Below are 24,681 nucleotides of genomic sequence, written 5' to 3' on the forward strand. Positions count from 1 at the left end.
ATTTTAGATGCAGTTAACTTCTTGCATTTTTATCCTGTTTGTTTCCAGTCTTCTAACAAAAGCTGCCGCATCAGTTGGAAGGAATACTTGGCAAAATAGTTCTTTGTACTTTAAACGGCAGCAAAAGTGCATGCACTGTGTTCTGCAAGCCTGCTCTTAGATTCCCAATGAGGCAAGCAGTCCCGCATATGTAGCTGCATCTGTTCGTGCTTGGTGTGCGCAAAGCGTGTGGTGCCCAACCCAGCCCTGCAAGTCCCTAACTGCATTTTTTTTACATCAAGTAAAGTGCTCCAGCTGACTTTGGCGGCAGTATTTTAAAGTGGAGTGCTTGCTTGCTCATTCCGATCGAACACTCAGACTGGGTCATTCAGCCCTTGGTAGGATTTGAGCCCTTCATCCCTGGGGAGAGGTAGGAAAGGTAAGATGGTCAAAAATGTTCTCTGTCTTGACTTGACTTTGCTCCCTTTGCAGTCAGTTGTAAAGCTCTATTTCCACTGAAAGCCACGATGTTTCGGATTATTTCCCCAGGTGCATAAAGCAAGATCTTCACTAATAAATGTTGGGGGTTTTTTTCCTGCCTCAGCTGTTTTCGCTTAAATACCTTAGCATGAGGATCTAATCCCTTGACAAGATCCAGAAGAAACTGCTGAAAGCTCACCAACTCCATGGCTGAGTGGGCTCCCCCTAAATAAGTCACCCTTTCTTGCCACCTCAGTGCTCTGGCCCCATGGTAATACGTTCAGCAGAGCAGTCCCTCATTTACGTAATGAAAAAAGGCATCTACTTCTAATCCACATTACACTGCCCTGGGTAAGCCTGCAGGGTCTAGATAGTTTCCTTTATTCCTCTTTCATGTCTGGGACTGTTTTAGCATCGTGTTAATGGTCAGCTTTTAGTACTGGATTAATTCTTTCCCATCGCGGGAACTGATCTCCTCTGGAAATCCTTTCTGAAGGTCTCAACAAACATTTCTGGTTTTTTTCAGTATCCCCTTATTTGGGCAAGTCACGCCAGTTTTCTCCTGGCCTGGCCAGGGAGCCCCCAAGGGTAGGAGTGGCTTCACATGGGAGATGTGAAGATGGGTGGAAAGTTCGTGAGGAGAAGCAGCACCTGTGGAAGTCTGTCTCTGGTTTTTTGTTTAGTCTTTCTTCAGCTAGTATTCACTTCACAGTTGTCCACCAGTGAGCAGATGGGCATGTTTATAGGAAGGGTATATAGTGATTCAACCAGAATGACATTTTAAGATGCAAGCTGACAGGAAATGAGCAATATGAGATTTGTAGGGGAAAGTTTATAAGCCTCCAAACGCTTCACCTATAGCAGATTCAACCTGGAACGAGGACGGTTATATTTAGGCTGTGATTCAGAAAGGCAAGAGAAAAATCAGATGATCCCAAAACAATTCCTTGTGTGATTTTGAAGTAGTTTTCCAGTGCTGTTAGCTCTACTGTTTTTGACAAGTCTGTATATGTAGTATTAAAACAGCATATTTCTGCTCCTAAAGTTCATTAAAGCATTCACAAGTTTATAAATCTGTCACTTGTGGTGTTACTAAATGCAATCCTGAATATTTACACAAATATGTTAATGCTAAACTCTATAAAGTAATAAATGATTATGCTGCTATTTCTTTAGCTAGAATTTCACCAACAATATTTTCATTTTAACACATTAATATTTAGCACGTTTGAAGGGAACAGGGTCATGTAACAAATGTCTTTTTCTATCCTGCTGTCCATATTTCTAGTATACTATAAATTTTTTGAACCCAGCTGGCAAATTTTGCAGTTGAGATGCTTAGGAACTTTGCTTTTACTCTATCACAATTTTTTGTTTAAACAAATACCCAGTGATATTATCATTGTCCCATGATAATACCCATGTAGAAAAAATAAGATCCATACGTGTGTCCCAGTGTGTATTTGCACATGTTGTACTTGAAGTGGTTTTCATTCACTGTCTGTTATTGTTTCGTTGTGGGGTGGTGGGTTTTTTTGAGGGATGACATCGTGATTTAGCACTTGGGAGCAGTCCCTTTTGGTCAGTACAACATCGTTCGAAAGGGAAGCATCAAAGTCAGCAGCAAGAAACGAGGTACAGTAAAATAGACATGTGAGCCCCTCCTTTAGCCAGCTGTTTCTGAGCATCCTTGCTGTACCCATGGGGAAAAAAGGAGGTTAGGAGGAGGATGAGAATTTTTCTACTAAGACAAATCTCTTGTTTCCTCCTGTTCAGATTCCCCAATGTTTATTCTGTTTCTCGTTAATTAGTGGTTCAGTTAATGCTGATCATTTTGTGTAACCTGATTATTCCCACTGTTTAAATCAGCAGTCAGTGCTGTCTTTGTAACAAGGACATATTGCAGGCAGGCAGAACTGATCCAAAGTGGTGAGGTGTAAGACATTTTTCAGCCTGTGGGGGTTTAATTCTTGCTGACTTCTCACATTGGCTTCACCTGCAGTACTTTCAAGGTGGGAGCTTCGGAAGGGCTCAGTGCTGGATTAATTCTTTTCCCCATTATACCAGAGTAGTGAAATGCTTGTTGACTTCAGTGCATTTTTGCACTGTGCATTCAGTCCTGTGCATTTTTGAAAAGCCCTCCTTTGAGTACTATGAAGATCACTGTTTGTCCAGGAGAAGCTGGTTGATACACCCTGGTGCGCCTGTAACATTCACTGCTTTGCAGGATTTCTGGTGCCCCAAAACTTACTTGTAATAAACAGGGCTCAGGGCAGTCTGAGAGCAACAGGAGTGTGTGATGCAAGGGACCAGACACTCTGTAGGTGTCTGAATATGTATGCTCTTGAAAATCTGATCTATCCAGCAGATCCCAGCAGCATTTGACCTTAATTACCAGCAGTGAAGATCTCAGTTTCACTGTTAAGAAAGGGGTCTGTTCTCTGTATGCTGGAAATCTTACGCTGGTAACTAGAACAATATAGAGACACTTAGGGCTCCCTAATTTTCTGCAATATCAAATATTCCTTTTAAAAGTAACATTGCTGAATTCCATGTGTGAAGTTTTTTCCTTGTGAGTATTTTGGGTTTTAGATCAGAAACGCAATTTAGCTTTTCCAAGATGGAGCTTGAGCAACTGTAACATGAGATGCAGGTCTGGAGAGCCTGAGTTTCTCCTATAGCTAGGTCATGTTTTTCTTTTAGATCATACTTTTTCTATTTATGAATAACATTACAGTAAATAGATAAATCAGACTCCAGTTTTCAAAATTGCAAGGGAGAATATTCCCCTGGAGCTGATCTTAGCTCTGTTGTTATTGAGCACACATGCACATATATATGAGGTATACCCAGAAAGAGAGTAGTGTTGTTGTGTCACTTTGTAAATGTTTGTTTGGGTTTTTTTTAGTCTTAAATTCTGCTGCGGGCTCCTTATTTCTACCTCAGCCATGAGAAGCTGAGCTGTGTTCGTTAACCTGTTGTATGACACCTTAACCCTGCCGGCTAATATACGATGGGCACTTACAAATTTTGGGGATGGGGATGGAAGATAAATGTTTTCACTCAGTGAAGTCTTCGTAACCTTTTACAAGTTCTGGCATTATATTTGATCCCAGCATTACCAGTTTAACTTTTTGCAGCATTCAGTAACTGGTCCTTCTGGATGGCTGGAGACACATATTTCTTTTCCTCCTAGAAAATACCATGATATTCCACAGATGTAGTTGCCAGCGTGGAGGTCTATCACGGGATTATTACTATGTTTGTTATTTCCTTTTCTGTATTGCAGTCCTCTCTAAAAAGAATGGATTTCCGCATCTCTCTCTTGCTTTCGTGTCACACTTCATGACCTTTGTATGTGTTTCGTGGCAATAATTGCAGTAGGTTAAGGTTGTACTGAAGCGAAACAGAGTAACCTTTAGCTGTTTATTGAGAGATATGGTCCCAGGTAAAAGGTCATTTATATAAATAGTCTTGGGAGAACAAAAGGAAATGAAAGGGGAACCGAATAGGGTATTAGTTTCATATTGAAAAGCAGTGATGCGTTTTTTGCAAACTGTGAGATTTTGCTTTTTATTACATCTGTCTGAAACAGCTCTGCTGAATCCTGGTTATTGAAGTATAGTGTAAATGATAGCAAGGTAGAACAGCATATAGGTACCCAGCCAGCTTTGCTCTTCTTCCTATATGCCGATAGCAACCAAGGCAAAAATCCCATATATAAATAGTAGCTGTTTCAATCTTTCTTACATGGTTTGTTTACATAAGAGAACATTTAACAGCTTTGCTAACATTGTTCCCCCTTCTAATAAGGAAGTTTTCGTCACTTTTTGGGTACAAAATGGAAAGGATATCTACTACATTGCAAATAGATAATTTTTTTTAATTACTGCTCATGTTAAATCATTGTCTGTATTTTTCCTGAAGGTGTCTGTACCACTGGATGATGACTCTGTGAACTGGTATCTGAATAAAAATTAGTTATTCCATACAGTTAACATTCGTGAAAATACCTGTCACCACATGAATTAGAAAATGCTTTTCAAAATCCCCATGCCATCAGCTACGCAGTTTTACTCTTCAAAACATAGATTATTTGATACTTTGCCTGTTTTATGGAGCCTTAATCAGCCATGAGCTATTTGGCATGATCACAGAGGGGCAGAGATTCCATATTTTCTTCTTCTTGTGAGTAGGAGGAAAAGCAACTCTGTAATTACTGTGGCACTTTTGCTTCTGCATTGACACCCTTGACAGCAGTACTGCATGTCACATCTGCACTGCTGTGCTCCAGGGAACTTTGTGCAGGGGACAGCATTGGTTTGGGTAATATTCCCTGCTCCAACATCAAATGAAGGGAAAGCCAGGAACTCTGAAATTCATTGTTTCTTCTGGACTGCTCCATGGGCAATACTTTTGTGCACTTTTGTTGTAGCCTAGGGAGACATCGCAGATGCGAGCCTGATGGCACCTACCTGAAGCAAAGGCTGCATCGCACTGTTACGTGGGGTGCTGCTGAGAGAAACAGAATATTCCCTCCTCTGTGATGTACAGCTGCTGACCCAGTAAAGAGTCAGCTGCTGCAGGCTATCCCAGTGCAATCAGCTAATGCATCATTTCTGCAATCATTTGCAGCATTGAATTCACTGGGTAATCCTCTTAATGGTTGCTCATCCTACAGAAGAGTGGCTGTACTGCCTCAGACTTGGGATCCATCTAGCCTGGTGTCCTGCCTCCCACACTGGCTGTACGCAGATGTCCAGGAAGGAGTAAGAATAGGGCAGCAAGGTGTTTCCTTCAATTACTCTACCAATTCGTGACTGTCCTCAGAGGCTTTCCTGGTCTTGATGAGGTTTGTGTATTTAGTGATATCCAAAGTAATTGTCTTGTGTACCCCTTGCACACATGTAAGCTTTTTGTTTCCACCATGTCATCTGGCAAAGAGTGCCACAAATTGCTTCCTCTTATGTGAAGAACTGACCCCTTTTTGTTTATTGTAAACGTGGCTTTTACTAGTATCATTTGAAGGTCACCTGTTTTTTTTTCTTTTTTTCCTGTTTTTTTTTTTTTTTAACTGAAGGTGATAGTGAACAATCCGTCTTCTCTCCACCACCCGTGACTTTGTATATCTCTGTCAGATCCCCCCTACAAGCTACCATGATTTTTTTTTTTTTTTTAATGAAAAATTAGTACTGACATTTGCAGCCTTAATCACTGCACTGACAACTGTGTTTTCTGTCAAAGCCACTGCATGGAGTCAGTGAGCAAACAATGGTGTAATAGTTCTTCTCTTTTGGGGCATAAGGCCAAAGACTTCGATGTGGTAAATTGGATGACATTTTGGTGAAGTTCAGAGCTGCACCTTCTTTATATCAGAAGGGAATCTAACTCCTTGTTTCTGTAAAAAAACTAGTCTGTGCCTTAGTTAAGAAAAAGCTTCACATCTATGAAGTTCAAGTTTGTTTTAATTAAGGTCTTCTTGTAGGTATTAAAAGCTAACAAAATAGATCTGAAGCTTTATAGGAGCATTTAAAACTTGAACCGAAAATCCCACAGGCCAGTTTCCTCTGATTACACAGTTTGTGAGGCCAAAAAGAGATTAATTACTGAACCAAGCAGGAGAGAGAGGGTGAGCACAGCAGTAATAATGAGATTGTTACAAAGATATCTTGGAATACCAAGTTATCAACAAATCAGTTTATCTCTGTCATTAAAATAGAGCGCAGGGTATACCTTTTTTTTTACTAACTCTTATTTTCCTAATTCCTTCCTGGGGCAATTGTAATCAGATGCATTTTAAACTCTTGTGTTACAGTATGATAGTGTGCTGCACATACCAAAGACTGTAAATTCACTGTGCTGCTCAATATCTCTGGGACTGCGCATGACTGAGGCTGAAACTTAACAATTTTTATGCCCATTCAACAATTTGTTGAAAAGGATAAAAGCCAGGGTAGTATGCTCTTCAGTTTGAACTTTGCATCCCAGGCAGATAGCACTGCAAGATGCAAGTATGCTGTATGAATCCCTCTTACTTAATATTGGCAATGAGTAAAGGAACCAGTGCAGTTTATTCTGTTTGAAGAAAAGGTATAATGAATAACTAAAGCTGAGCTACTGTAGCAAGTATTTTCTCATTCCATTGAAATTTACGAAAAATTCACCAAGGTTCTCATCTAGAGTCGGTAATGCTAACTATTCAGGATGTGGGAGAAGAGGTCTTTTTGTGCTAGGGTCTTTCTCAGTCTTTTCTGCTGATGTTAGTCATCTCCCTAAAATTAATGCAAGTACGTAACTGAAAATAAATATGTAATTAAACACTCTCACCCTTCCGCCAATAACCCCAGTTGGTCTGTCTGTCCAAAGAGATAAACATAAAGAGAAATAAGTGCAGGAGGAGTAACTGAGTAAGAGACGTTGCTAAGTATCTTATACCCCGCCTATGATTTAGTCTCTCCTTTAAGGATGCCCTTGACTTAGTGTGTTTCTTCATTCATGTGGGAGGAAGCTGGGAGCTGGAGTACTCAACCACCTGTCTTTATTAGCGTCAGTGCTTCTTGACGTGAAAGGATTATTCTCTTGAAGAATAAATAGGTCAAAGAGTATTCTAGGCATGTTCTAATCTTTCCTAATCATCGAGGTCTCCCTAGTTAATTGGTTTAAAGCTTTTATTGAGGTGGAGTCCCGTGCATTGTAAAATTTGCATTTTGTATGACTTGCAAAGAATCTGCCAGAGAGAAAAAATTTCCTTATTAACACAATAGCCTTCCTAAGGCAGAGGACCTGTTCCTTGGGCCAGATCATCCGATCTAGGTGTAGGAATACTGGACTGGGTTTTGAATGAAGTTAGTTCTTTTCTCTTTTGGGAGGTATGGACAAGTCTCCAGTGCTCTGTAATGGGTTTTGATAATTATTGGTGTTTGTAGCAGAGCCTTAACTAAGAATCTTATTTGATGGTCAGGAAGGACTGCTATGTTAACCCAGAGCTAAAAGATGTTCTCAGGCATGCTTGAGGGAGCTTAAAGACTTGTTGAGCTGTTTGAGCAATATAAAGTAATTATGAGTTTTGGTATGATGGTAATACGTCTCATGGAAAATAACAGTCCATAAATGAGAATGGGCCAATGGAAGTTATTATAGCATAAGGTTAGGAAGGTCTGAAGGTCTCTAAATTTGCTATATTAGCAGATGTAGGAGATGACTAGAAACTTTGCTTTATGCTGACATACTTCTGACTGGACCATTTGCCAATAAATATTGCCTATCAAAGTTAGGAAATTACATGAATAGTCTCTGGCTTTCCCCAGGATCTTCTTAATTCTTGCTTAGAAATCATTAGAGAAACGTAGTTCAAAACCTGAGTTTTGACAGTAGAAAATTTCCCTTGGTAACACTAGTGGGGCTTGATGGTGGAACTTGATGCCATGTTGAGCAGGTACTCTAGTTTGGGCAGATTTTTGGAGACACTGCTTCATCATTCGGAGTTGCTGGGTCGGAGCTGGCAGTTTTTCCAGGTGCAATTGTCTTTTTGGGAAGTGTGAGATGGAGAGGTGGTTGCTGGCAGCTATTGACAGTAAGCAGGACTTGGGTAATTTTTCAGATGTAAACAATTAGGTTACACTGATCATCGAGCACACACAGTTGAGCAAAACAAAGCTTGAGCTTGTTTTGTATCCAGTATGCTGTACTGGAGACTTTTTTTCTTCATATGAGAATGGAAAGAATGCAATTGCTAATAAGCCTGCTCCTCACAGCATTCTCTGGAGCTCCATAATGGTTTAGAAGAGGGGTACTCAGGTAGTACTTCTGCGTGGGATGCATGCTAGTCATTTTATGGCTCCAAGTTGATTCATCCCAGCTGTATAGTACGTTTTGGTCATTGGGTTTAAAGGAAATCAGTCTTTAAAGTACAACGGATTTCATCCCATAGTTTCATAAATTTCACAAGCAACACTAAAAATGAATAAATAGAAATCTCAAAGAATTCTCAACTTCAGTAATTCAGAGATGCACAGGAATTCATATAGGTAATTACATAATAAAATTATTTTTTATGCAAGTACAAAAGTTAGTGTAGTTGCATAATCTTTCTTATCAGAAACACGGGCAGACATCTGCTCTTTGCAAATGTGAAGACTAAATTTTGATGTGTTTAGTACTCCATGTGGAATGCAAGTGCCTGACTTTAAATACTCACATTTGAAAATTATGACTTACGTTTATTGTTTGAATCCCAAAATCAGAGTGTATTCTGAGAATGCCACAGTCAGGTTTCTGAAGATGTACAGTTATTTAATCTGTGCTAGTAGAGTTACCAGTATAACTATAGTAAAAAATATCTTAAATGACTTAACTTTTTTGAGCTGCAAGTTCACAGGGTGTTTAAAAAAACAAAACATATTCCAAAATATGCTTAGTTACTGAAGTGTGACGTATTATTGGAAATGAGCACATGTTCTTTCTGGATTTTAAAGGGTAACATCAAACAGACTGCCAGTCCTTCAGGAGCTAATATGTAAGAATAAAACATTGACAACAGTGGATTCTCAGCTTGAACTGTATTTGAGGGTCTGATTTTGCTTTGTTTTAAGTTTTCCAAGTAGCCTAGGCAGCCTGAAAATGTGACTGTTAGGCCTGCCTGGTACCTTCTACTAGCTTTTGTCTTTCAGCTTGCATCTTTTGCTTTAATGGTGGCAAGTTCTTCCCCTTGTCTTAATTAACGTAAAGATATGCTGTAAAGTTAAAGTAAGAGAAAACAGGCAGTTTGTATGAGGAGCGGTATAATCTTGTGCTAATGATTGCCTTGTAAAAACCAGCGTGGATTGGAGGACAGTAGGGAGGGGACAGGAGATTTGCCAGTGTTGGAATAAACTGTAAATCTTTTTTTAGAGAACCACAAAAATATACTTGTGTACACTCTGCCCAGTGCAAATAAGCTCTCTTGCCGCAGCCTGTATTGAGCGGGCTTGGGGAGGTTAATGTTTAATAGGTTCTTAGCTAGAGCTGCTTGCTGTGTTCTCAGTGTATGGATCTCCTGTTCCCTTGGAAGCGTTATTTTATATGAACTAAATGCATTTTTATACTGAAGCTCATCAGTCTACATGTGCTGTTACAGAATCCAAGATGGAGCAGTTAATAGTGTGCTATCAAAGGGTTTTCTGCTTTTAGTTCACACACTTCTGTTCTCATTTTTCATCTCCATTCAACGTAATGAAAGCAGTTATTGTACTGCATGATTCCTGCAATACTGACTGTTGCATGCTCATCTTAATAGCATTCAGTCAGCGGCAAGCCTGGTCTGACGCTAACTGCAGGAATGTTAATTTCTAACTTTTGCTAGCAAGTGACAGAAGAATCTGATCTAACACACCTACGTGACTCACTTGAGTCATTTGTCTGCAATGACTCGTACTTAAAATTAGAGGTGTACTTATAATGAAGATACAATGCCACGAAAATGGTTGATGCAAAAGACCTGTGAGATCATCTGGAAGATCTTATTACAGTACAGAATGTATTTTCTGATTCCTCTTCTAGTTCAGAGGTGAATGTTCCAAGAACAGGAAGTTTATAAGCCTTTTTTGCTGGATTGTTACACGGTTGTGTGGAATTTCTCGTGGAGTCTTACTCAGCTCGTCTGTATTACCCAGTGTTGATTCAGAAGGCCATAAAAAAACGTACTAGCTGAGCTCAGGCACGTGTAGTACCAGTTTATTGGTATGCTTGAAAGTGCTGTTCCCCCTCTCTTCAAAATCCCTAAGGCCTGAACCTGCTTTTTTCACAGAGCTCGTAAACAGCGTTCTTTATTGCTGAGAAGGAAAAGTGATTGAAGGGTGGGTAGCTGGAGTGAACCTCTGCAGTCATTGTTTCAGTTCTTCGGGTTCCTTTGTTAATGAGTTGGCCATATGGTATTGCAGGGCAGGAGAAAAACAGAGGTAAAACTAATCTATTTTCCTTGAAGGATCTGTCTGCACTTTATGGGATATAGTGCAGTTCAGGCCAGTGCCAACAGTGTCTTTTAGGCAGCAAATTCTTTCATTGCTGTGTAATTCACTGTCATGCTGTGAACGGGAGGAGTACCATACATGGAGAAAGACAGGTTTCTCAGCAGCTTGTTTGAGACTTTGCGACCTACTTACATGGACTTCAGTGGCGCAGCTCTGAATTTTGGCACAGCTTCACACTTTTCTAACGCAGAAATCCCTTGGCAAACACATACTTGTTTACACCTCAAACAGTTAGCCAACAGGAAAGATGGAGGAATGCGATGGGTGCTGTACTGACTTACCTCTGTTCCTTGGCTTTTGATGGTCTCATTAACATTTGCCCTTTAACGGCATTGCTGATATTTACAGAGCACTTGCTTTAAGATTCCTTCACTGGAGGTGGCATATTTATTTTAAGAATATGTTGAAATATTAAATTATGTTCATTGTAACTACAGTAACCTACCATAATTTTACTGTTCTCGCTATTGTTCTCAACGGGCAGCTGGATACAGACGTGAGCAGAAAGTCTGCCCTGTGGGAAATTGAGAACAGAAATCATCACCCTGGCCAGCCTTCTGAGTTCATTTCTGCATCTCTCCTCTGATTGTGTTCACCTTGCCATATTTATGCTGCTTATTCTTGATACATTTCTGTTCAAGCTAGGAGAGTCCGAGGAAACCAAGTGAATGTTATTTAGTTATTCCCAGAGGAACAGTTGTCTCCGTAGTCAGGTGAGAACGCTAAGATTTGGATACAGATACTTAAGTTATCCTTGCTGTCTGTGGAAAAGCTCTGACTATTCAGGATATTATATTATATTATTATATTCAGGATAGCAACTGGGGCTTGGTTTGTATGTTTTTCAAGAGGCCATAAGCTTTGCTGCTGCACGGAGGTACTCTGACTGTGGGCTAGATATGTCCGCATAAGGAGTCAGTACAGACCAACTGTTCAGCAATAATTGCTTGACCTGTGGTGCTGTTCCCACTTAAGCATGCCTTCAAAGAGGATTAAGCTGATTCTTGATGCTCATAGCATCCAGTTGCCTTTGTTGGAGCCTGCGAGAGAATTCCTGGTTGGTGCAAGATGTCTCCTTATGAAAGAAACCTTGGGACTCAGCAAAGCTTCACTTGGTAATTTGAGTTAGCAGGATGCTTGGTATCTCATTGGCATCTCTTCTGTGCTTGATACTGCTTAAAAATACTGAAGCTGAAGAATAGTCACTTATGGCAAAAGCCATAAGAAATACTCAGTTACTTGCTGTGGCCAAACAATGGTAGATCCACCTTTCCAGTCTCCATATGTGAAACAGAAATGCAAGGGAAAAGAAGGTGAATGATATTTACAGTCCACTAACTGGTTTTACCCGTGAGGTTGGTTTGTCCCTGCTTTGTACTTAATGGTGATGTTCACAAGTGCATCGACTCAATCACAGAGCATAGGAGAAAACAGCCAGCCTGATGTGTTAGCACATTGCCTGGGAGTTAAGAACACAGGATTTAAGAAGGAGGAGTTTGAGGTCCTTGGGAGTTCAAAAATGAATTTCTGAGCAACTTTGTAAGAGTAGGTGGAACCAGGCTTATACATGGGGCACATTTAGGTTATCAGCAGTTCATATGCTGAATTAATTTCATAAATTTTAGAGTGGAAACTAGAAAACAAAACAAATCAAAACCCAAACTAAACCAAGTCTTTCTCAGTGCATTAAGACCATCTGCGACACTAAGACAGTACGTGCCAAACCGTTAGCTGATGGAAATCTCAAGAAAGGAGTGTAAGAGAGGATTATTTCATATTATCCCAGAAAACATACACGTAAGGAATTTGGTATTACCTCAAGAACGAGGAGGTATTTTTGTTATTATGTGAATTTTTTCCTGTATATTACTTTGAAACTAGGCAGTGTATCTCCCTAATGTGAAGGCACACATGCTTGGTTTGCCTTTGAGCTTTTTTGGGGGGTGTTTTTTGTTGGTTTTTTTTTTGTCCATCAAGGAGCCTTCAGTGTACCTTTCACTGAGATGCCTCATTGATGGGTGCAGTTGTGAAATCAGAGACTTAAGCATTTAATTTCAATTTGCAGTGAACTGGCTGTGTGCTCAGCTGTGGCCCGCTCTTCTCTGCCGCACCTGCAGAGCCTTGACTTGCGAGGTCTACATCAGTCTCACCCTTTCCTCTCTGCTTGGAGAAAGTTCTCTCCACCCTGATTCAGAACATTGCCCATGCTAGATTTCCTTCTGCTAACAGATGCCATGAGGCAGTTGGCAATCACTGGGAGCTTGTTGTATCTTCTGGCTTGAAGCCCATACGTCTTGTCGCTTTTTGGCCTGCATCCCATGCGTGCTGCACGCTTGCAGCATTTTGATGAAGCTGCTTGTAGAGCTGCGCAGGGTAGGAGGCTGAAGGGATTCCCTTAGGCAAATGCACATGGCCTCCTGCAGAAAAGGGGCCTTAAGGTGTTGTTGATTCCCTTCAACAACCTCCTGTTGTGTACAATGGAGAATCCCAAGTTTGAAGATAATCTTACTACTAAGTTGATTTCTTGAATTTGGATTGTTTTAGGACAGGATAGCCTTTGGGTTCAAATTACATTTTGGAGTGTACAATTTTTATGTTTAGCCTTCAGGAAGAATTTGCAATTTGTTCACTGAATCTGCCCTAGCAGCAGTGTCTCCAGCATTAATTTTTCACATTTTTTCCAGACCTTACTTGAGCACTGGAATGTCAATTACATTTAGTAAAGCACTTAATCAACACCTTTGATATTTGGAATTGCCAGTTGCACAGAGAAAACAGACAAATTTTGTTTTCCTTAAATATCAATAATGCGAGTGTTGTCCCAGGTCATAATAAATGGCCACTTTGCTATCAAAGGATTTTGTATTGGATTTATTTTTCCTACATCATGCAGCAATGTATTTACAGTAAAAGGCCTTTTTCACTGGTGGCAAAATGATTCAATATGTCTTAAGAAATAGAGCTAATGGGGAAAAAATGGGGTCAGTATTGAAGTCTTTTAGGGAGCTTGTATGTGTCATTAAGTCTAGCCTTCTTAGTCATATGCGGACAGTTCAAACCGAGATAGTGACTGCCTAAATAAGTGCGTGCGGAAACACAGATAGCATGGGTAAACACTGGGAAATGAAGACACAGTGAACATATGCACAGGGCTTCTCCCTTCCTATGCCTTTCTATATTAGGGGATTCACTGAGTAGGCTGGTTTGACGTAGTGTTTGAGAAGCGAGTCTGGGAAGAAGATAAATTTAACCAAAACTTTTCCAGTTAATGAAGCTGGAGGCTGGGGTAACAGCATGTGGTGCACAGGGTAGGTACCACTACAGTCATCTTCACGGATGCCTTAAATTTAGTGCAGGGATTTGCATTATGTAGCCAAAGTATGCAGATTCTGGGATGTCCCATTTCTGTGGACTTGTTTAAAGATTAGGGTAGCTGTTCCTCTATGCATCTCCTTTCATCTTCCTGGTACAAAGAACAGTGAGTAGCGAGCTCAAATACATCCTCTGAGACATCATAATTTAAACAGCTCTGATAAACCACAGGTGCAATCTCCTAGAGTGGTTTCGTGTGGCCTTAGACCAGAATCAGCTGTATTGTACAGATTTCTTCAGACTTTTCTATCAGCAGTGTTTCTAAAGTTTTAAGGTATTTGCTTTAGTAGAGAAATAACTGGGGAAAACTGTTACCATCTCAATGAATCTCAGTCTATATTCAGAATCCTGTCTGTTATCTTTGATAAGTAAAATAAGTGCCTACAGCTCTTCATTTAGATTAGCTCTGTGGATTTGGTGCAGTTACCCAAATCACAATAAACTCACTGTCTGTATCTGCAACAGCACTAGTGATTAACTTGCTGATACAGCATTAATTTAAAACTTCCCTGAAGACAGGTAAAATTTGGTACAGCAGTTACAAACAAGAAAATGGTCCTAAGTCTGAGACAAGTAATTCCTGTACCATTTGAAGTCCACAGGCTTTGACCAGTCTACAATAGACATGACTTGAACTTTGAGAAATTTTACTGAAACAAAATTATGGGATTCACAGCCAGTGACAAGTGAACTAACTCTGGAGGTAGAAATGTGGTATCTGCATAGCTGTACTTGAATTTCATAGGCTTCCTGAGAGCATTTGCTAGCTCCTTACCTCTGGAATCATACAGTGTTAAGAAAGTTTTTAAGTGTGTGTTTACTTTTAAACATTTAAGCAGTTATGCTGTTTGCAGTGGCTTCTGTCAAATATGAAGGCTGTGGTGATGTGGTTTAAAGGAAGACAATACTTGGCTCTGTGAATCCAAAGGGTCTTGTCCTCATTAAGACACAGCAGTTTGCGTAAAACATCAGAACTTGGTTGAACTTTAAAGCTTCACACATTTTAGGATTGCATCAAATTTATAACTTCGATATCTGACTAGGGTGGAGTACAGAGGAGGTGTTTTAGTGATCTAATGCCTAAAAATACAAGTAGAGTAAGAGAAATCCAAATTTGGCAGTGGCAGCTGCACAGATTGTAAGGATGACTGCATTCATCGTGACTTTATGATTGCAATGTGGCAGTTAATCAAGGAAGGATTGGGGGCTTGGTTCTGAGGAAGGAAGAGAGCTGGTAACTAAATGTTGCAGGTATGCATTGCTGCTTATGTTATCTGTGCTGACTCTCTGCTAAACCTGGCAAGAATTATAGACCTATTGGTCTTTGTCTCCTAGTGTGAGTAATTTAGGATGATGAAACATTTTTACTGCAAGAATAACTTGTCAGCTGTAATATGCCTACGTGGTTTTAAAATCAGTATCACATGTGGTAGCTGAAGTGACAAATTGAGGTGTTTTTTAATTACTTTTTACCATTTTATTACTTCCTGAACTGAATCTATGCTTCAGCAAGTATTTGAGCACAAGCCTGTTTTTAGCACTTACAGCAGTCCTACTAAAGACGACTCTTCTTGCTTAAAGTTCAGTCCAGACTTAAGGACTTGGAGTTACAGAATCATAGAATAGTTGGGGTTGGAAGGGACCTTTAAAGGTCATCTAGTCCAACCACGCTGCAATAAGCAGGCACATCTTCAACTAGATCAGGTTGCTCAGAACCCCAATCCAACCTGACCCCAAATGTTTCTAGGCATGGGGCATCTAACACCTCTCTGGGCAACCTGTTCTAGTGTTTTACCACCCTCATTGTAAAAAAGTTTCTATGTAGTCTGAATGTACACTCTTTTAGTTTAAAACCATTACCCCTTGTCCTATCACAGCAGCCCCTGCTAAAAAGTCTGTCCCCATCTTTCTCAAAAGCCCCCTTTAAGTACTGAAAGGCAGCAATAAGGTCTCCCTGGAGCCGTTGCTTCTCCAGGCTAACAACCCCAACTCTCTCAGCCTGTCCTCATAGGAGAGGTGCTCCAGCCCCCTGATGATTTTTGTGGCCCTCCTCTGGACCTGCTCCAACAGGTCCATGTCTTTCCTGTGCTCAGGGCTCCAGAGCTGAATGCAGTACTCCCAGTGGGGTTTCACCAGAGTGGAGTAGAGGGGCAGAATCGCCTCCCTTTATACTTCTGGCCATGCTTCTTTTGACACGGCCCAGGATACAGTTGGCTTTCTAGGCTGTGAGCGCGCATTATTGGCTCACATCCAGCTTTTAATCCCCCAGTACCCCCAAGTCCTTCTCCATAGGGCTGTTCTCAATCCCTTCATCCCCCAGCCTCTACTGATGCCGAGGGTTGCCCTGATCCAAGCACAGGACCCTGCATTTGGCCTTGTTGAACCTCATGAGGTTCACACGGGCCCATTCTCAAGCTTGTCCAGGTCCCTTTGGATGTCATCCTGTCCCTCAGGTGTGTCAACTGCACCACTTAGCTTGATGTCATCTGCAGACTTGCTGAGGGTGCACTCGATCCCAGTATGTCATTGATGAAGATATTAAACAGTGCTGGTCCAAATACAGACGCCTAAGGGACACGGCTTGTCACTGATCTCCATCTGGACACTGAGCCATTGACCACGACCCTCTGGATGCAACCATCAAACCAATTTCTTATCCACCAAATCCATCTCTCTCCAATTTAGAGAGAAGGATGTTGGGGACTGTGTCAAAGGTCTTACAGAAGTCCAGATAGGTGACATCTGTAGCTCTTCCTTTTTTCCTTCAATATTTGTATTGATTTACACAAATTGTAAACCAAAAGAGCCGATAAAATATGAAGCCCCTCAAAGGGTAATATTGACTTCTTTGTTTTGGTGGACAACTCGAACAGTTGGTTTTTAAGGAAGTTTTTGAGTGAGGTTTCTCTATTGTCTGGAAGAGTACTATGTTTCTGCAGTATTAAATAAAAGAATGTGCTGTATCTGTTTTAAGTATCTCCTGGTTTTTTGATGATAACCTTATGGAAACATTTTTATCATCCCTTCAGTTATGACATTTAAATATAAACTCATAGCTAGCTTCTTCCAAAAGTTCTGCATTTAGATTTCATAATTACTTACTCAAAGGGTATGAATTGCCCTACTTATTTACGTGTTCCTGCATAGCTTGGGATAGTGAAAGTTTTTCTTTTTCCTCCTTGAGAAGAGGAGTGAGGTACTCAGAAAAGCAAGATGGCCTGTGCTAAGGATCTGTAGCTTTACTCTATGTCAATGCACATGTGCAGAGTTCTCCAGACTCGTATTTGTGTGGAGCAGTGCCTGTTCTTCAAGAACAGAGACTAGAGTTATCATACCACATCACATCTTTAGAATGTATGGCATATTTATCTTTGATCTTTGATCCCAGGAACTTCTGACACCTCACAGGGAGACGAAACATCCCTATGATGCACCCAGTCGGTTATGAAGGATCGTGGTAGTGGTATGTGTGGGATGATGCCACCTTGACTGGTCAGCCTGGGCCTCTAGGAGAAAGGTTTTCTTTTTTCAGCACCCATCATGACATATGTTTATACTGGTCATAAAACTGTCTAGTCTCTATTAAAACTGCAGACACAGTTCCTTGCATCTGAACTTTCTGAGGCAGCAAAACTTGAAAGCCAAATGCAGGATGTATGGTGTAATAATTCTTCATGGTGTCCTGTCTTCAGTGTTTTGGTTATGCTTTATTGGGATGTCGCTTTGATCCTCAGTAGCATCTGATACTATTTTACTTGTATTTAGCTGAGAATGAAATTGTATTTTAAATTACAGAGTAGCAGACTTTGGCATAGCCCAGGCTTTCAGCAGCCATAGCCTGTAACTATAATGTAACAGCCCACAACATACTTTGTTCAGGCTGAATCTGATCTTTGTCAAGTGCAGTTTGAGGTTAAGCTCTGCTAGATAATAAACTTTCAGGAGATAAATATCAAATGATTTGTTCTTCAACCAAAACATCCCTATTCTTTGGGGTTGTCCTTGGATTTATTGGTGTTGTCTTCCAAAATGAAGCTTTTTATGTATTTACAGACATTGATAGATTTCTCTTTGACAGACCATATCAATTAGATTTTGCCTGGGACAAAATGCACCTTTGACACATGCCACACCACATTGGGCATCTCAGTATACAGCACTTCATATGTTCAGTTCATTTGCTGGGTAGATGAGAATGTCAAAGGGGAAATTATAAAATCATGGAGTGGTTGAGGTTGAAGGGATCTCTGAGGATCATCTTGTCCAACGCCCTTGCTCAAGCAGGATCACCTAAAGCCAGTTGCACAGGACCGTGTCCAGACAGATTTTTAATATCTCCACTGATGGAGACTCCACAACCTCCCTGGGCAGCTTGTGCCAGTGCTCAGTCACCATCACAGTGAAACAGTGTTTCCTGATGTTCAGAGGGAACCTCCTGTGTTCCAGTTTGTGACCGTTGCCTCCTGTCCTGTCACTGGGCACCACTGCAAAGAGCCTGGCTCTGTTCTCTTTGTACCCTCCCTTCAAGTATTTGTACACTTCAATAAGTGCCCTCTTGAGCCTTCTCTCCTCCAGGCTGAACAGTCCCAGCTCTCTCAGCCTTTCCTGAGAGGAGAGATATTCCAGTCCCTTTGTCATCTTCATGGCCCTTCTTTGGACTCTCTCCAGTATGTCCATGTTTCTCTTGTACAACACTGGAGAGCCCAGAACGGATCCCAGAACTCGACGCTGTGGCCTCACCAGTGCTAAGTAGAGGGGAAGGGTCACCTCCCTCGATCTGCTGGCAACACTTTTCCTAATGCAGTACAGGACACTATTGGCCTTCTTTGTGGCAAGGGCACGTTGTTGGCTCATGGTCAATTTCTTGTCCACCAGGACTCCCGGGTCCTTCTCTGCCAAGCTGCTTTCCAGCTGGGTGGCCCCCAGGATGTACTGGCTGTTTCTCCACAGATGCAGGAGTTTGCACTTCCCCTTGTTGAACGAGGTGCTCAGCAGCCCATTTCTCCATCCTGTCACAGTCTCTCTGGATGGCAACATGACCCTCTGGCGTGTCGGTCACTCCTTGCAGTTTTGTGTCATTCGCAAACTTGCTGATGGTACACTCTGCCCTATCATCCAGGTCGTTAAGGCTAGTTACTTACCTTCGAGTGGTCAAACAGACAAGCAGTGCTGTCAGGTTAATACTTGCTTGATGAAACCGTGTTAAGTATGAAGGGGAAAAAAAAAAACACCTAGAAGCATCATAAACCAAACGTGAAGGCCTGTGAGCAAAAGCACAAAGCATGATACTGTTTCCAAAAGTCTTCTTGAGAAAAGCAAAACAGCCACTGTACAAGATGGTATTTTAGTGAATAGTCAGCGGCTTTCTTTGCTGTTTGCTAATATTTTTAAGAACACGATAAGCTGAAAAAAACCCTGCCTTGTAGTTAAGGGTGGTCCTTACCTGGAGAATAGAGGGATTCTTCCACTCACCACCTTTGTAAACCTCACTTGACTCTTTCTTTGTCATTCAGTGGATTGCCTGCTCCAGAAGCAAAATGCAATTGAAGGTGTGCTGCATAGGTAATTACAAACCTCCTACAATACTTGGTACAGTGTAACAAGATACAGCCTGTAGAAGTGTGTTACAACATGCAACAAGTTTCCATAGGGGCCTTTTTGTGTTTCCTTTTAAACAAATGCTTCCTTTTAAACTAAAACTTCTTATAGTTTTCTTGTGTGCCTTTGTAATAGCCCTCCCAGGGGTTTCACTGGCTATCCTCCATATACCCCAGAGGGTAAGGTTGCACTTTAGGATCATCACAAAAAGGGGTCAACTGGAGAAAATTACAATATCCTTTATAAAGTATTTGGTTTGGGGTTTTTTCTTCGTCTTTTCTATCATTTAACAACTAAATACGTTTGTCTTCCAGTATTGTCTTGATAATTAATAAATTATAGCATTTCTGTTTTGCAAGGTATTGTCCTCACTTTGTAAAGTATTGTTGTCTCAAACTTCATTGCATGAAACATATGCATGTGCATGAACAAAGGAATCTGCCAAAATTTTTTCTCTTGAGAGCTTCACCACCCAAAAAGCATTTAAGGTGTCTCTGTCCGTAGTTATTTAATCCGCTTTGTGAGGAATTCAAATCACAGAAGTCTTTGTCTGCGTACAGGCATGTCTTCATCTTAGTGGCACTCCAGTGAAGGGCTTGTGTTACGATAGTTGTGCAGGTGGCTTTTTCCCGGGGTCACTAAAAACTGTCAAATGAGATGATGAACATTGTTCCTTCCTATTGTTAATAAGGATTAAAGACATTACTTACGTGGAAAAGTTTATTTAACTTTTAATACATATGAGTTCAAGGGATACTTTTTTTCTACATGCATTTTTACACTGATACAACTGAAAGCAGTTTTTCACAGAAAGAAAATAAATGTAAGTTTAATTCAGATATAAGTTGCCATTACTTGTAGGCTATATTGCTAAAGAAATAACTACAATGCAATGATATTGTATTCCAAAGCTATCAAAATACTAGTTTGTAGTTCATCTCGAATAGAGGATGGAGGCACTGGTTCCGTCCACTTCTTAATGATTTTGAAGTGCCCTAAAAATGCAGCGGTAATCCTAAATTTGAATCTGATCTTTCAAAGGTAATTTTCCTGTAGAACTTGTTTGTGATTGGCATGCCTTTTGTTGGGAGTGCCTGCATCCAAGTGATCTTTTACAGCCAGAAAATGAGAATAATTGAAGACTGTTCCAAAACTTTTTTTTTCCCTTTTAGTGCACCAAAATAGCAAATAGGTTTTTCTTTATAGAATTCCTCAGTATAAGGAGCTTCTGTAAATCAGCATGAAGTTCATGAACAATTTGCACAGAGGGAACCTGATACATGCTGTTCAGCAGATGTTCCCCATTTCCTACCACTTCTTGTTGGGTAAGGCGGATTCTACAAATGCAGTACCTGGTAGCAAAATTATTCAGCTTCGTTAATTGCGTACTTAAAATCAGGATGCCCACAGTATGGTGGGGTGGAAAGACTGGCTTCCTGCTGCTTTCCAGGCTTCGATTGCTGCCATCATATGTGGTACATAACAGAAGTTGCCCATTTTGGTTACACCTGCGTGTGCTTCTGTAAAGTACTAATAGGACAGTGTAGGAACTGTTTTAGTTTAGAGGTTTATGCATATGTATAGTCACCATTTCTGGTTACTCTGGCGGAGAGCTTTTCTGGTGGGCATGGCATCAGCTCTAGCAGATGATGTTGAAGTAGCATGACAAGACCACAGTGAGAGATACGCCTGAGGCTGCCAAAAAGCTAAATGAGTGACTGCAAGTTTTTGGTGGGGAAGAAAGTCTTAACAGCCATTCCAGCAGAATTCAGTGAGTCGGTGCCTCCAGATCCCAGGCCCTGCTGCCTCCTGTCGTGGTTCCCTCTTGTAATGCTGCTGATGCGTAGCTCCCTGCCTCCCCTCCTCCCCACAGACATGGCCTTCCCCTTTTAAAGCACAGCACTGCTGCCGTTTTGTAGCAGCTGAGAGACACGGCTGGGTGTCCGCGTGCTGTAGGCCCGTATACCCACCTCCCGTGGTGTCAGCAGTCAGTTAACCCTGCAGGCAATGGGCTAACAGAGTATTGCTGGAAGCCAGCGGTGGTCCAAAGGTGAGATCTTGACTCCAGGCAAAATGCCCATTGACATCAGCGAAGGCAGAATCTTGCCGAGAGTGTGCAGTCCAGAGGCTGAAACTGGGAAGCTCTCTCAACGTAACTCTCTGGTTTCCCTTTCCCACTGATATACGTATTATTTTTCAGTTTGTCTTCAGAGCTCAGTAAGAAGCAGCTTTCTGTCCCATGAGAAAGTTTTCAACACACAAAGCATTAGAAAACAACTGTGAGCAAAACAATGCATTAAGAAACAGAGGTAAAAACAAGAATTTTACAGAAAATCTTAGGGTAAGCCATGTATGAAAAGGGTTCAGGAGTGGTCCAGAAAGTCTGACTAGCAGATTTGTAGAAACTATAGCAAGCAGCAGAATTAATAAATAAATGGACAATTAGAGTCATTAGGAAGCACCAGCATTACTTCTTTAGAGAAAAAGTGGTCACAGAAGAGCCAGTGAGCATGTGGATAGGTATAGTCAATGTAGTGCATTTGAATTTTCAAAAGGTTTTGGTAGGATTATCAAAGGTTTTTAAAGAAGCAAAGATGTCTTGTGATTAGAAGGAAAGACTTTTTATGGATTAATCATTACAAAGCAATAAAAATATATGGTGGGTTTATCAGTGGAGAAGAGGTTGCCTGTGAAGTCCCTCAAGGATCTTTGTTGGAATCTGTGCTGTTCAACCTCTACAATAATGACCCAGAAAGAGACTGAATCTGCTGATAATAGAAAATTATTCAAGGAAGGAAAACTGTAAGCTGGCTACAGGGACTTACAGAAGGCTCTTAATTTACTCTGTATTGGGTGAAAAAATGATTAGTTGAATTTCTGTCACTGTATGCTAACTACTGTCCACAAAACCACACAAATTATTTAAATGTGTATACTGATGACCCCCAAATTAGCTATTGTTTTCAGAAAATAGATCTTGATACTGCAGAAACCTCACAAAGCTGTCAGCTCAGTAAGCAATCATGAAAATAAACAAAAAGTTGGGGTTTGATAAGAAGCCACCACTAAATCTATCTACATACATACTGCTGCCTGCAGTTCTGGCTACATTTCAAAAAGGACCTAGTAGAAGGTGAAGGGGTGTAGAGAAAAGCGGCAAACAGGATCAAACGCACCAGAACAACTTCTACGATTTTCCTGTTTGATTAGAAGCTACCACTGGAGTAGTAGAAAGTCAAGAATGGTATGGGGAAGGTGGGAAAGGAACAATTTGCAAATTCTTGTATTTCAAAAACAAGGGAAACATTATCTGTCACCATATCTAAAGTAGAAGTACTTTTTTTTCCCCCGATTTTAATCAATGTGTGACAATGTTGTGAAACTCCTAGCCATAGGATCTTGCAAAGGCTAAAGATAGAGACACAAGAGAAAACTGAAGGTAATCACAAAGGTTAGGTTCAATGTTTGCTGTTAAACACAGTGAACCAGGTGCAACCTCCAGGCCAAAAAAAGCCCTAAATCAGTGTCTGCCAAAAGCTGGGACAGTGCACGAGGGGCAGACCTCTGAACTTGCTCTCCTTCTCCCCTAAGTATTCTTTATCTGACACTGATAGCGGACACCTGCCTGACGCAGCACTGTCTCTTGTTATGTTCTGGATGCTTCTGCTGAAGGGTCAGAGCAAGAGCCTTGGCTGTCCTGCAGGTGGGCTCAGGGATGCTTAGAAGCGTTTTGCTTGGATTTAGGGAGCCTGGCTTCCAACTCTGTGTCCTGGCTGCCTCTGCAAAGAACGCCAATCCAGAACGTTCATGGCCTGAGAACTTTCCTTCTAGGGCACCTGTTGTCATCAAATTGCCATTAAAAGCAATGGGAGGGGGGTTGAGAAAGAGGTGTATAATTGCTTTTATCATCTGTTTCTCCAGTTGTGTCAAGAAGCAAATCCAATGGGAAGGTTTTTAGTCTGTGTCTGTGATAGAGAATAACTTTATTTACTTTACTTACCTTTTTTTAATTTCACTCTTGCCCCTGTTCTTTAAATTGACACACCTTTATTTTTCTTTAAATAGTCTTTATCAAGCAGAATGTTTGATTTATATGTATTTTATATTATTATTTTGCACCTTGTCATATTCTTTGCTGTTCGTACACTGGTACAGAATGTCTTTCTGTTACAGATTATCTGAAAAGGCTGCTCTGCCCTTTCTTCCTTTCATGTTTCATTTTTCTCTCTCTTTGCTTCTGTAGATGACAAAGTCTGCAATGGAGGGATCCAGCCAAACGTGCCTAGTGCCACAACCAAGCCTGTCAGATGGAATACCTCAGCTCAGCCTCCGATTAACAGACGGTGGTTCATGTTGGAAAGAGATGGATTTAACAGATGAAATCTCCTTCATTAACAGTGATGCGTTTTGCTCCAGGTTAGTTCTCCTTTTTTTGGCTGTGTGTGTTTCTTTCTTTGTTCTGTACCTGCACCTCCAGCTCTGAGCATTCTGAGCACTCATTCTTCCATTGATGCTTACAACATCAGTATGCTGGGCTGTAAGGCAATTTAATGTGCATCTCCCTGTTGAAGTCACACGTTCCAAAAGGTTCCTTACAAAGCCAGCTGTGTGCTTTAGTTTGCCTTTCCAATATGCGTTTTCAAGCAAATGAAGGTGGCCTGCTTGGTGAAGGAGTGCAGAGTGGATGGGACTGATCTAAGATGAGACACTAGAAATTACACTGACCACAAGGTGCAACCAAAATGTAAGGTGTCTCCTCTGAGTAATTAAGCGTATTTGATCTGCCCAGTTTAAGTCTTGACAGATGGCTGACTTTATTCTCGTTCTCAATCCAAAAAGGAAGGGGCTTTTGAGGGATTTTATCGTTCTGGCGGGAATGATGGTAGTACTAGCGTTGTACAGAGAGAATAAAAGGGTATCTGTAGAGTATCTATAAGAATATCTCTCTGAATTTATCTATAAGAGTCTATCTGTCTAGAGCATCTATGAGAGTATCTGTCTAAAAGAGTATCTTGAGTTTTGATTGCTGGCACTTTGTCAATGAGGTGAACAGGTAATGGGCAATTTGGTTTCTTGTGAAGTCCTTCCCTGAACATCAGACTGAATTACTGTCTTTTCGTTGTTCTCAGGATATTGAATTGAGTCTGTCATTCCCTTTCTTCTTGTGTCTAGTGCAGCACATGAAGGATTCAGATTACTGTGGGAAATTGCTGTATGCTACTGAAATATGGGGTTGGCCTAATGT

At 41.0% G+C, this 24,681-nt stretch overlaps 1 protein-coding gene across 1 annotated transcript in view; it reads left to right on the forward strand.

Annotated features, from left to right (window-relative positions):
• FAM13A (family with sequence similarity 13, member A) overlaps nucleotides 1-24,681 on the forward strand; it is a 133,279-nt gene that overhangs the window by 34,469 nt on the left and 74,129 nt on the right. Inside the window, exon 6 of the mRNA XM_009893746.1 lies at nucleotides 23,680-23,852. Coding sequence (XP_009892048.1) covers nucleotides 23,680-23,852 — 173 coding nt within the window. The remainder of the gene's footprint in view (nucleotides 1-23,679; nucleotides 23,853-24,681) is intronic.

This window comes from Charadrius vociferus, unplaced genomic scaffold (assembly GCF_000708025.1).
Source record: "Charadrius vociferus isolate BGI_N301 unplaced genomic scaffold, ASM70802v2 scaffold59, whole genome shotgun sequence".
Lineage (NCBI taxonomy): Eukaryota > Metazoa > Chordata > Aves > Charadriiformes > Charadriidae > Charadrius > Charadrius vociferus.